The sequence below is a fragment of the Trachurus japonicus genome, chromosome 16, assembly GCF_045865225.1.
Source record: "Trachurus japonicus isolate A0001 chromosome 16, Traja_1.0".
Taxonomy (NCBI): Eukaryota; Metazoa; Chordata; class Actinopteri; order Carangiformes; family Carangidae; genus Trachurus; species Trachurus japonicus.
Window position 1 is genome coordinate 15,732,159 of NC_140922.1, and position 13,502 is coordinate 15,745,660.

A 13,502-nucleotide genomic window follows, 5' to 3' on the forward strand; every position below is an offset into this window, starting at 1 on the left:
CTGTCATCGAAAACTTTGATTTTGACATTTTACAATTATATTATATTATATTATATTATATTATATTATATTATAATATTGCTAGTTAAAGTTTCAGTCAAATTTTTTACTGCTGCAAAAATGATAATGATATTAATAATTTAGTAAATTCAACTTACTGAATTCAACTTATCACAGGTGGCACTTTTCACTATATGATATGATACACTTACAATATACATTCTTTTAAAAGAATAATAGGTTGATCTCTATATAATATATATATGGGAAATATATATGGGAAAAATATTCTGTACAACTAAATAAAATGTCTAATGAACAATTAATACTGTATCATCAATACTTAATACTTAATTGTGTTCATTTTACCCAAACGATTTTTTTAATGGACACTGCTGTGATTAAAAGACATTTAAACCATCCAAATAATCATGAGCTGTCTTGCCTGAGATTCTCACAGATGGTCACATATTAGTAAAGTCAGACCTAATGGTCCTAAAACTCAGTACTGATGTGCATTCTCAGTAAAGCTAAACTAACGACCTGCTGCTTGTTCCCATGTGGACGGGTGCGATTTACACAAACACTTGTGGTTGTTAGTTAGTGAGCTTACCATGACAAACTGCCACTCACAAAGCATTAGCAAAATGTGGCCTCATGTGCTGACGTGGTAGGCCAGCCACATAATGTTAATTAGACTGTGTGAAGTGTGGCAGTTGACTGAGGGGTTTCTGTTTTCCTAAGAAGCCCAATTATTTTCACACTCTGCTGAAGTGATGATATTAGGTTTCACTGTTCATCTCACATCACGCGGCATCTTTACATGTGACACTTGCCTTTCATTCCCCCATCTCGAAAACAGTGTGAGGAGTGGGAGCAGCCGCCACTCAGCATCGTATTCTCAAATACTGAACCATGGGTTAAAATCCCACCAGAGGAGGAGCTGAGTATCTACTCAAGTTTAGATGAGTAGTGGAAAGTAACTCAGTACTCTTACTTAAGTTTTTATGAGCTTGAGCTTTATTATTTCTATTAGAGATTAAACATTATAAACATTAGGCCACTGTATATCTTGGAATTAATCACTTTGCTTCAATTTCAATTAATCAACTAATTGTTTTGTTTGAAAAATAAAGATAACACTTCCCCTGAGCACTTTGTTACATGTTCAAGTATGTAGTTTTATAAGTAGCCTACTTTGCATTTAGGAATGACTTAGACTTTTAATCTGTGTGGGTAATTAATTTTCTGTGCACCAATTAATTGATCAGTTGTTAGGGACTATAAAACAATTTAACAGCTTTATAGTTGTGGAGTCTACAGTCCTTTACTTTTCCTTCAGTGAACTTCGAAAGAGCTGTTCTCTGTGCTAGTTTTTGCTATGTGTTATTGCTACTTAAGGGTCCATGTCTTTTCAACATTGCTCAGCGTACAGTATGTGGTTCCAGTGGGTGTTTTAGAGCCATATCCTTAAACAGCAACAGTCCATCACTGTGTGAAGCCGAGGTATGAATGATTTAAATCTGAGGTCTCTTCACTTGCAGAACAATTTATGTCTTCCAGTCTTGTCTGTCAGTTTCGTTTGCAGATGTCGAGAACTCGTCCGTGCCGCTTTGCTCATTACATCCCATATGTCTGCTACGCCAAGATGGAAAAACTAATCACTCCAAATAACCTAATGCATTTTTCAGTGAGACAGAGCTCAGAGGCTTTTAGAGGGCTCGCCTATTAAAGCCATCTTTCTCTTCTCCTTCTCTCTCCCTGTGACCCCATCCTCCCTTTATCTCTGCTCAGACGAGGAATGTTCCTGCCTCTCCAGCCGTAGCCTGCGCCGGCCCGTCTCCAGCAAAATGGGCTCTGAGGAGCGCAGCTCAGCCATGTCACAGAAGATCTCCTCCCTGTCTCGCAGCAACAGCAGCTCCTCGTCCAAACATGACAGCAGACAGGTAACTCACACCAGCTGAAGACACTGTCGCACGTCACTGGGAAACATCCGGCCACTCCATCATGCTCTGTTCTGTGGTCAAATAAGGCTCTGTGGTCATGTTACGCTCGCAGGCCATTTCCCGGCTGTTTCACATGCAGAAAGAAGAAAGTTTGTTTTTTTCTCATTAACTTGTTTCTGAATTGCAAATATCAACCAGCCCTCAGGGGTTTCTCATGTCATGGGAGGACAATAACCTGGCACTAAATGCCTAAAAACAACTTTCTACTAATAGATCCTGTGGGTTTCTCAGGCTTTCTAGCAAGGGTTTATTTATCTCTTTGTAAAGCCAAGTCTGAAGAATCAGGCACATCTGAACTTCTCTTTGCATTAATTTGTCAACAAAGTCCAAAAGTTGACAACTTGAGAGAGACTTTATCTGTTTCCATCAAAAATTTAGAGACAGCTCAATAACTGAAACTCAACCTCAGTTTCCTCACACCTAAATTAGTGAGGGTGTTAGCATGAAGAGCAATCTGTTGTTGCATTTTGCTTTGGGCATTTATCTGTGGTCAACAGACTCATTAATTTTTCATTGCCCACAACAGCTTTTCAGTATGGAAATGACTGTAATAAAGTTTCACTCCAGCTCTGCCCACAGGACACACAGACGCTAATGCTCCACCACTTTAGCATAACAGCAAAGAGAAAGAGTGTTTTCATAAGAAAAGAAAAAAAACTAAACTTTTGAACAAGCGTATAAATAAATTAAGATGCTCTTAAACCTCAGCCGTGCTTAGACCTCAGTTTTGTAACAGCAATTAAAGGTGAATTAACATTTCCTCAAGAGAAACCGAGTTCTTGGTTTTAAATCCCAGTAAAAACGTCATGTGGTTCAGTCTAATAAACTAAAGTGATGTTTTGTTTCTGTACCCCACAGTGTGTTTCACACTTCAAATAGCATAAATCTGAGGAGCTAAGAGGATTTAAATAAAATTTTATTAAGATATAAAAATCCAATAGTCTGCAGAGCAGTTTGCCTTTGAACTTCAGCAGGTGATTTCAGCTGAAGAAAACATATCAGTGCATTATAATAGTTTGGGGAAAATACATTTATTCACCAGATTGCACCAAGAGATGGATGAAGAGATCGATACCACTCTCATGCCTGTACAGTTAATATGAAATTGGAGCCAAGAGACATGATTTAGCTCAGCATAAAGACTGGAAGCATGGAGAAACAGCTCGACTCTACACCGATCAAGCTCTGACCACCTGCACTTGCTGCCAAATACACAACAAACTGCGATGCATGTATATTCTGACACCTTTCAATCAGAACCAGCAATAACTTTTTCAGCAATTTGAAGCTCATCCGTTAGATCGGACCACTCGGGCCAGACTTCGCTCCCCGCCTGTATCAGTGAGCCTTGGCCTTCACCACTGTTCCTTCTTTGAGCCACTTCTGATAGATACTGACCACTGCAGACCACAAACACCCCACAAGAGCTGCGTTTTTGAGATGCTCTGACCCAGTCATCTGGCCATCACAATTTGGCCCTTCTCAAACCCGCTTGCCCATTTTTCTTGCTTCAAACACATCAACTTTGAGGACAAAATGTTCACTTGCTGCCTCATAACCGTAACAGGCACCACAATGAAGAGTTATTCACTTCAACTGTCAGTGGTCATAATGTTACGCCTGATCAGTGTATGTCCTCAATGTGTAAAAAAAACCCAGCACCTTAAAGATCACAGGTACTGTTGGTGGATTTGAACAGAAGAACAGAACCTCCTTGTTTCTGTCTGTTTCTAATCTTCACATTTTCTTAATTACTTGACTTACAGTTCTTTTATATTCCTCCTTGTGCATACAGTCTTTTATGTCTCTGTGAAGAGTGTCTCTTGACCTTGAAGAAAAGAGCCCGGGCAGCGTGTGACAATGACTCAGTGTGTGAGCGTGTCAGAGAGCTCTGACGAGCGCTCAGGGAGAGTGAAAGAGCAGCCCACAAGCCGCGCCCTCTCCACCCCCCACCCCCTTCAGATACAAGGGTTTATTTTAGACGGCCTCACCTTCCAGCAGTCAGCCTCTCTGACTGATACAGTTTGTTTAGCCAGAGCTGTTATACACTGGAACAGCCAGGGACACACTGAGCTAACAAACACAGAGTCACTTCAAACCTCTGCCAAGAACCCAGAGTCCCTCTGGACAGATGTGACGTGATTATTTGTGCTTGGCTTTTTGTCCCTGTAGGACGGCGTAATGAAGTTGAAGGTACAGTCCTAAAATACTGCATCAGCAGAAGCTGCACCCTAATGAATATTGTCATTATCAGTCAATCTATCACATCTTTTAGTCAGTGATTAATTACAAAGTGAGGAAACAGTGAAGTATTCCCATCACAATATCCAATCTTTTATTTGTTCCTTCAGCACAAACAGTACAAAGCCCCAGTACATTCACATATTCAGTTTATGAAACAGAGGAAAGAAGCAAAGCCTCATATTTATTTTGCAGGAACAGGAGAATATTTCATATTTGTGCTTCATAAATGACTCTAACTACTAATTATTGCAGTTCCTTAATGTTGTCTCCTCTGTTTCTTCACTGTGAAACTGTCAATAAATTATAAAAATGTGCTCAAAATTGAAGCAGCACAGCACAGTGTAGTCTGACTTTCAGCCCCTAATATGGGTCAGGCTCCAAAAACACTGACTCCTTCATGTTTCTCAGTGTAACTCAATAGTTTCTTTCACTCCAGTATTCAACTCCATCTGAAAAAGCCCCTTGAGCTCTCATGTTAGAGTCCTCTCTGGCAAAGAGTGTACTTTAGAGACTTCCTCTGCATGAGCTGCTTTCCCGTCTGCACACATAAATGGTATGAAATTATATCTTTTCTCTGCCCTCCGATCTTTATTGATTTCTGATGTTTGTAATGGGATGTTTGTGATGCTGCACACGTTTATTACTGTTGCTGCTTTTTATGAGTATGTGTGGGAAAATGTCTGTTTTTTTTGTTTTTTGTTTTTTGTCCTGTGTGCATCACGTGATAGTGCTGCTACCATGTATAGCCACTATAGCACATTTCCCTTCCCTTTGGATTGAGGGGGTGGGGGGCGGGGTTGTCCTTCCCTGCATTTTCAAATTAAACACACACCCAGTTTGTGTTAAAAATGTGTGCACTGTCTCTAAGCTCAGGGAAAGAACATCCATCACAGACGTCAGACTTTTGGACGCTTTATTTAGAGCCAAAAAAGATATGATGTAATTATATTCACAAGCTACAGGTTATGACAAGTAACAACTAATCTTTATGTGTAAAGTGAAACAATCCATCACAATTTTTGACCAAATTTTCTGTTTACTCAATGACTGATCAATTCACTAATCGCTGAAACAGTAATATCAACTAAAAGTGTCATGAGCCGCTGCAGAGTCCACAAAGATATTACAAAACCCTCTGTTTATATTGTTTATGCTGCTTCCTGGAAATCTCACAGCTAAAGTACACGACAGGCCCACGTGGATTAGTCTGTGATGAAATATCATCTTAATCCTTGTATTTGCAGGGGATTTGGACCTGAGCGTTCTAATCTCAGTCAGGAAATGATTATTGTGAAGAGCGAGGTTAGACAGGTAAGCTAATTTTGTAAATGGGACCATGAGGTGAAAGTAGTTAGCGAAACATCACACTTGAGGCTGCGTTTTTCCTCATCAGTGAAACTACGTACTCATCTGACACAGCCTCTCACTGACTGACTGACACTGAATGGAAAACAGGCTGGAAATCTACACAAAACTACAATATGCTTTTGACTGTGACCTTGACTCTGCTGGGTGGTCCATTCATTTAATTCATATCAACCAAACCTTCGCGGCAACTTTAATCTGCACCGTGTGCAAGCAAGTTGAGTTGTTTGTTAACGGCTGTCAGTCTGGTCTAACATCTCGTCGCTACCATCTACGCCCACAGGACAGCTGGGAAATAGTGGAGGGCCTGCGTGGAGGTTTCGGCAACGTCCTGGAGCCCCAGAAACAGGAGGGCTACATGCTGAAGAGGAGAAAGTGGCCCATGAAGGGATGGCATAAGGTATAATCCAACAACACACGCCTCATTACACTTACTCATCTCTCAGAGTGATGGACCTCATGTCGTATTTTTAGACATACTTGACAACTCCATTTCCATTTACCGGTTTTAACGCAAGCTTTCTAGGTTCCTCACCCCCCCCCCCAAAAAAAAATCTGCTGACATGACTCCTTTTTTTTGTTTTAAACTAATTGAATCATCTTACGCACTGGATGATTTCACCAGCAGGAGTCACATGTGACTTGAGTCAGAGCCTCTTCACACTCTGTCTAAAAGCTTTCACTGGGATGATGTCTACATGTCTTGGTGTTCCTCTCAGAGGCATTAGCTGATGGTCTGTCAGTTAATAGACCTGTATTCATTTAGTATTGACTTACTTAAACCTAGAGGCAGAGCTTTCTGTGCCTAGAGGCAAGGCTTTCTGTGCTTTCAACAGTCTGGACTCTAGGGACGTACAGTGAGAGCACCATGAATTTGGGAAAGAGAGAGAGGGTGGAGGAGGAAGGCTGCAGCAGAGTGAGAGTGAGAGGAAGAGGAATAAAGGAAGACAAGAGCCTACGATGACAAACATCTCTCTGCAGAGACATTAACAAGACGCTGGCTATGTCATGATCAGAGTCATAACAGTGACATCAGACTTGCTGTCGGGGGTGTTGCATATTATCCCAGCTGCATCACTGTCTTTCTTTGTCCCTGCAGAGATACTTCTTCCTGGACAAAGGCATCCTGAAGTATGGCAAGTGTAGCGCTGATGTGAGTAGAAAAGCCTGCTGGCTGAATACTCCATGGCCTGTCAGTTACAGAAGATTGAAAAGGACACATTTTGTCTTTTGTAACACTCTTGTTGTACTGCTGTCTGTCTTTCCTAGAATAACTGTCTGTCTTGTAAACACAAAAGACCTTCATTCCCTTCACCATCTCCTAATCAGTGATAGGAATCGCAGGGTGCATTTTACCTGCCAATCTCACATAATAACATGTTCATTACACACTCATTCAGAAACGCTGCCTGTTGAAGGCTGAGCAACTCAAAGGACTGTTAGTGCTGCTATGAACACAATGTATTTAAAAACTCTGTTGCATTTGCATGAGGTCCTGTCTAATGCATTTACAACATCATGTGTTGACGTTGATGTGCAGATTGAGAAAGGGAAACTGCATGGCTGCATTGACGTGGGTCTCTCTGTCATGGCCATTAAGAAGAAAGCCAAGTGCATCGATCTGGATGCAGAGGAAAACATCTATCACCTGAAGGTAAACCACAAGGCTAATGAATATAAGCCATTGCCCCCCACTGTTTTACAGGAAGAGAGTTAAAACATGGATTATTCTGATTATTCCCTTTTGGTTCCTGGAACAGATGGATGCCTACATGAAAATGACTTTAAAATGACCTCATGCCTTGTACATGTGGGTGGGTGGGAGGGCGTTACTGCTCGTACTGTACCTGGACTCACCTCCTCCACCTTGCGTGTCCTTGTGTTGACCTCTGATCGTGGTGTCTGTTCCGCAGATTAAATCACAGGAGCTGTTTGATGAATGGGTGTCCAAGCTGCGCCACCATCGGCTCTATCGGCAAAATGAGATTGCCATGTACCCTAGCGAGAAGTCCTTCTACTACCCACACTACCCCTCCCCCAGCTCCCCCAGCATGGCTGAGAGTGCCTCTATCAGAAAGGTATACTTGCCCACTACACAACACACCATGTGGTCAGGCATTTATTGAACAGATGTAGCACACACACAGTATTTAAACCAACTGCACTGAAACTTTAGTGTTATCCTTCACTACTCAGTCACTTTTGACAAAAGTGTGCGACTAAATGTAATTACAAACATAAGTAAATGCTGTCTTCTGCCTCTCTGCTAATGATTATCATTGTTGAACGATTAGTAATAATTGAAGTCAAAGCCCACCTACTCGGGAATGTTACAAAGGCCGGACTCCTGTTATTGATCTGACCTTTGGGCCTGATTTTCCATTACAGTGCATGTCTCTACGAAGGCAGTCCACAGTGAACTCTGTAGGAGCCTTTCCTCAAAGCTGCAACAGTCAGGCCAAGGTAACGGCCTGGCTCCAGTCATCTGACGACATGGACAAGTGCTCCAAAGGTGAGACACCAGAGCCAGACTATCATTCATGCACAACTCACTTCCTTTTGTGATTTTATATCATTTTGTGAGGCCTCAAACCCTGATTCCTGTGTTTATAGCAAGACGATAGAATACTAAGACCTGCGTTGGCTGAGGTCGTGTCCAGCTTACTAAAACCACTGGTTAAAGTTTGGCTGAATCTTGCATTTACATTTTTATTTATATGTATAAAAAAAAAACGTGTGCTACAGAAAATGTTATTTGCATAGTTTGGTTTGAAAAAAAAGAAAGAAAACTCATCAATAAAGATAAACCTGTATGGAGGCTGAGAGGTTGAAGAACTGTTCAGTGTTTATGAAGGTTGAGCTCTATTCAGAATCAGTAAGAGATTTAACCTTTGAGTTAATCTTTTTCAATTTTGTACATTTGTCTGATGCTGTCACTTCTCATGAATACATTTCTCTCTCTCTGATATATAAACAGTTTAGATAGATAGGATTGGCAGGCGAAGCTTTGTAACTGAGGAGGCTGTTGATTATTGATACACTGTGTGTCTCAGTTTTCACTGTTGATGTACAGCTGATGTCAACGTTTCCTCCATCAATCGCATATGAGAGTTATGAAGCAGAGAGTTTGGAAGAAAAAAAAAAAACATTCATACATTTGTACACACAGTTTGGCTCCTCGTTGAATTTTACATTCAGGGGCCCAAAAGTTTCTGTTTTCTGTTTCCACTGCTGAAACACAGTCCAAGCTGGGGCTTAGCATTTAAAGTGGCCTTCATTAGTTGTATGAGCTCATCAAGGCAGATGAACCTTAAACCTGTCTTTTAACCGAGCTTTGTTACCGACAGTAATTTAAGTGATGAGAGTGACTCTAGTTTCCACTTGAGCTGCCAAGGCCAATTGATCATTCATTAAAACCACACACACACCATGATACAACCGTCCTTCGTCTCCATGATCATCAAATGTTTCCTCAAGTCTAGGGCGATACAACTTGATCCCTCGTTCCGGTTAACTCACCTTCTCATCTTTCTGACCCAGGTAGTGTTGATGACGTTCAGGCTTAGTTAGTGTAGCCGTGCTCTCTGTTGCATAAGGGGGCGAAAGCAACGACCCATGTCTTGGCAAAAGTTCTTAGGATCTTCATCTTAAGCCTGTGGATGCTCATTGTAAACTAACATCTATCTTGTGGCGTCTGACTGACTGTACAGTCTTTTTTCCTCCTCTCAACAGACTTGTCTGTGTGTGAAGCCTACCTGCTGGAGCTCAACCACCTGCTTCAGAGTATGGAAGTCCTCCATCGCACCTATTCAGCTCCATCTATTCAAGCCCTGCAGGTCAGCGCTCTGCTTGTGATCCCATTCACCTTTACATGCAGACCAAGTCCAAGGAAAAAATCTTTAAATGAATCAACCCCAGAAAAACAGTTCTTTTATGCAATGTTTTGTCTCTTTTCTTCGCATTTCCCTCCACCAATCATTTTTGTTGCCCCTGAGTCATTTGGTACTAAATATACAGCAGCACCTTAAAAACAACACGTTCTATGAAGATACTGTATTTATTGTTCTCCAGGCATCTACATTTGACAGCCCCAAGAAGGATAAGAGACTTCCAAGGAAATGGCGCGCTAAAAACTACAACAAAGACGTAAAAACAACTCTGCAGGTACAAAAAAAACATGATATTGAAGAGTGATCGTGTTTAATCCTTTTTAAGTGACAGCCCCTTGAAGTTGTATTCCTCCTGTGTTACTTCAGGTTCCCAGCTGCATCTCCTCTGGCTCCATCCGCCTCCACGCATCTAACCCCAACCTCTCCACCGCTGCTCTCGGCAATGACAAGACCGACCCCGAATCACTGGATTCTGCTTTTGATGTGGCCAAGCTGCAGGAGGACTTCTGCCGTGTTGCCACCAACTGTAAGTCAATTATTTTGAATCAGTGGGTTGATTTTGATGAGTATCTCAGATAAATTCAGGAGACTAAAGATTTTTTTTTTAAACTGAGAGCAACTCAATCATTTTTGAGATGCCCTGTTTAAAGCCCATGAATCTGGCTGGCTGCATTTTTATTTCTAAGTAAGATAGGGCTGGTGCAGTGTTGTTGTTTAGAACAAACAGAAGTGACAATGGTGCAGCCACAGCATCTGTTAATTACTGATAAACTCCCTCAGTTTTTATTCATTAGAATTTTGATGTTGTTTCCAATCAGCATTTCCCCCTAGCTGTTACTAAAAGCGAGAGATTTCTTGCTCTCTAAACCACAAAGCTTGGAAGATCTACTTTGTAAACACAGTGTTGCCCCACAAGGGTCTGATTAAGTTTCCTGCTACCCTTCACTGAAATTTATAATCAGATACCTGATGCTTGACTCGGAATAATGAGGATGATTTGTGTTTTGCATAATGGTATCATGATTTTCAAGAAGCTCCGGGGGATAGCTGTCAATGCTGCTGGTGTTCAAACCGCCAAAATCTATGTACCTTGAAAATGATGAAGCTAAGGATGTGTCATGGGCCTAATGCACTACAGTGATGCATTAATATTGCCAGCATTTTCATTTATGTGGCTTCTCAAACAGCGATTATGAAGTGCGTGGTGAAATGTCATCAAACAGAGCTTGCCAAGTAATATGAGATGATCGAAATTTCACTTCTGCTTCCATTTTATTTATTTGTAGTGGATGCAAACTGTTCTTCTTCTTTCCACAGTGCATGTGACCATGAAGTCAGCCTTGAGTTCTCTAACATCTGAGAGAGAGAGATTAAAGCAATCTCTGGACCACGAAACGTGTCCTCCTACCTCGCCGCAGGTCGTCGGCTTGAAGAACGCACTGGCAGCGGTACGTGGAACAGCGAGTGCTCATGTGCAGACACACGGGAATCTTACTCAGCCAGTAGCAATACATCACAACACGCTGCTCTCACGCCACTCATCAGGCCTGACACATTGATGAGCCTTTTAGAGGAATCACTCGCTGCCGGTGTGACGTGTGTATACCTGAACGAAATCACCCTCAACAGTCATGTATCCAGCGGCCGCTGCCTCCCACCAGGAGCCGCTTTCTATCTTCTGCCCTTTTCTACACACATCTTTCGCCACACATTACAACTCCTGTGCTCTCTTTACGCCAACACATTTCTCTCTCTTTAAATACCCTGCTGGGTGTCAGGTTTTTTACCTTACTCAGCCTCTACCTACTCCACCTCACACAGGGTTGGCGCGGGGTGAGTAATGTAGTTTAGGGCTTCCTGTCTGATGTCTGTTGTGATAACACATAAAGGTAAATGACTTAAAACAAGGAATTCAATTCAGCTTTCAGTACTGGTTGGGTGTGTGCTTTAAACCATGTTTACACTGATTGTTTTTCCAGGCTTTAGCCCAGAACTCTGAGCTGAGAGAGCGCCTGTGCAAGATTCATGCTGAGTCCCACATCGTAGAGCCCACACTAATAAATCTCACTGCCCCTGTGCAGGTGGGTGCAGGAATGCAGTGACTACACTCCCTCCCTCCCCCCACCAACATGATGATTATTATTATCTCCATCTTCTTCTTTTTTTTTTTTCATCCCACACGGTTTAGAATTTGCCACAGAATGAATGAGCTGTCCTTTCCCTCTCCTCTTCCAGATTCAACAAATGTTGCGCTCCTCTCACCCCCTCACTCGACTCACTCTGTGTTACGATGACAGTGACTATTATAAAAAGTCAACAGAAGTTTCTTTACCACACACTTGCCAGGAAACTCTCGCTTCCTGGGGAATAAGTTAATCTTTTCAGTGAGAAAGTGCTTCCTCTCAGTCCTGTGGTTAAGTTCACACACACACACACACACATACACACATACACGCACACGGCTCAGAGGAAGACTGCCACACGATTGTCTCCTAAAAGAAGCTCTTTGCTCACCTAATCAGATTTGCTGACCAGCGAGTGAGCTGATCTGCTTAATTGTCTCCCTAGAAATGTGTTTAACACGCAGCGTAAAACTAATGCGCCGTCTCTGAGATAATCTCCTGCTGAAACAGGATAGTCGGCCGTGCTCTCTTTCATGTGTGTAAAATCCTCTGTCTTTCTATCTGGTTGCATGTTTATTTGTTTTGTTTGTTTTTTTTAATGGATAATTATGCAAATGTTTAAATCCATTCTAAATTTGCATCTTGTTGTATGTGAGCAACCTCAGCTTTGCCAGAGAGTTTGCGATATTGCACACTGCAAACTTGCATGTCAGACTGCCTCTCAATGATTACTACAGTAATATATTGTGATACAGTCTCTAGTAATGCATTGGATTGATACAGTACTTTATTTATATTATATTATAAATTGGTCTGTATCTATATCTGAATTCTTCCTTTACTGTACACAAAATTTAAGCATTTTAGAGGCTCATCATTTAGCCAGTATCTGGATTTCAAATGATGGTACGCATGAATATGTCACTGTGGGTTTAAACAACAGAGCCTAAAATATAGATACACCTCAATGAAACTGAAAGCCTGTTGTATTGCAGTGAATATTATTAGTTCACCACATCACCGATTGCTGTTTCTAGAGGAAACCTCAGGTTCATGCTGCAGTTACATTCACTACACAAGGTGATTGACTGTATTGTATTACAGGTGACTGTTTTTCAATATATAACTTAAAATACATTTTTGTGTTGAGGAACCTTCATTATCTCCTCACTGTGGTCATGTTGTAACCTCAAACACCCCGTGATTATCCCACCCTCCCTGGCTACAGTGACGTCGCCCTTTTCTTCTTCTTAATTATAGCTGTGGACATTTTGTCTTCTAGAAACAGGACTCTGCAGATGAATCCCGTCCCCTTGTGCACCAAGTGTCCAATGAGAGCAGAGCTTCGATAGCAGAGTCTCTGTCTGAGTTCTTTGATGCACAGGAAGTTCTGCTGTCTGCTAGCTCCTCTGAAAATGAGGTAAGTGTAGACTAGGTGTTAAGTTGTTTCCATCAACAAACCGCTCCGAGGTGTGTTTTACTCAGCGGCATTAAACTTTCAACATTGACGTTTAGGGCTGTGTAATGGTACCGTTATTGTATTATGCTTTGATTTGTTGTGTGTGAGTGGCTGGACCACAGGAAGAACAGTCCTCACCAAGGTGTGGGCTAATGGGGATCCATAATAAAACTAAACTAACTAAACCATTACGACTGGTAATGTTTGGAGTGATTATTCTTGTTCACAACCAAAATGTTATTACCAGCTCTGCTCTTGCAACTGTTTTTTGATGAGAAGACTGGCATGATGCAACAGAGAGAGAAATTAATCAGGGCAGCTGGGTCTAAAAGTAAATTAGTTAGTTATTAGTTATAATTTATTTATTTATTCATTGCCTCTCACACAGTGTTTCATAAGTTCTGTCTCTATTATG

At 41.5% G+C, this 13,502-nt stretch overlaps 1 protein-coding gene across 7 annotated transcripts in view; it reads left to right on the plus strand.

The window, feature by feature from the left end:
• Window positions 1-13,502, plus strand: part of osbpl3b (oxysterol binding protein-like 3b) — a 30,449-nt gene that overhangs the window by 11,609 nt on the left and 5,338 nt on the right. For 2 of the 7 annotated variants that reach the window (XM_085802013.1, XM_085802011.1), the window contains exons 2-13: window positions 1,795-1,946; window positions 5,899-6,015; window positions 6,715-6,768; window positions 7,156-7,269; window positions 7,529-7,693; window positions 8,004-8,127; window positions 9,348-9,451; window positions 9,687-9,779; window positions 9,872-10,031; window positions 10,823-10,953; window positions 11,485-11,586; window positions 12,911-13,048. In XM_085802013.1, the coding sequence (XP_085658139.1) occupies window positions 1,851-1,946; window positions 5,899-6,015; window positions 6,715-6,768; window positions 7,156-7,269; window positions 7,529-7,693; window positions 8,004-8,127; window positions 9,348-9,451; window positions 9,687-9,779; window positions 9,872-10,031; window positions 10,823-10,953; window positions 11,485-11,586; window positions 12,911-13,048 (1,398 nt within the window). In that variant the 5' untranslated portion in view covers window positions 1,795-1,850. Of the gene's footprint in view, window positions 1-1,794; window positions 1,947-5,494; window positions 5,562-5,898; window positions 6,016-6,714; window positions 6,769-7,155; window positions 7,270-7,528; window positions 7,694-8,003; window positions 8,128-9,347; window positions 9,452-9,686; window positions 9,780-9,871; window positions 10,032-10,822; window positions 10,954-11,484; window positions 11,587-12,910; window positions 13,049-13,502 lie in introns of all 7 variants that reach the window. The other 5 variants (XM_085802015.1, XM_085802014.1, XM_085802017.1 and 2 more) reach the window with 4 other exon arrangements.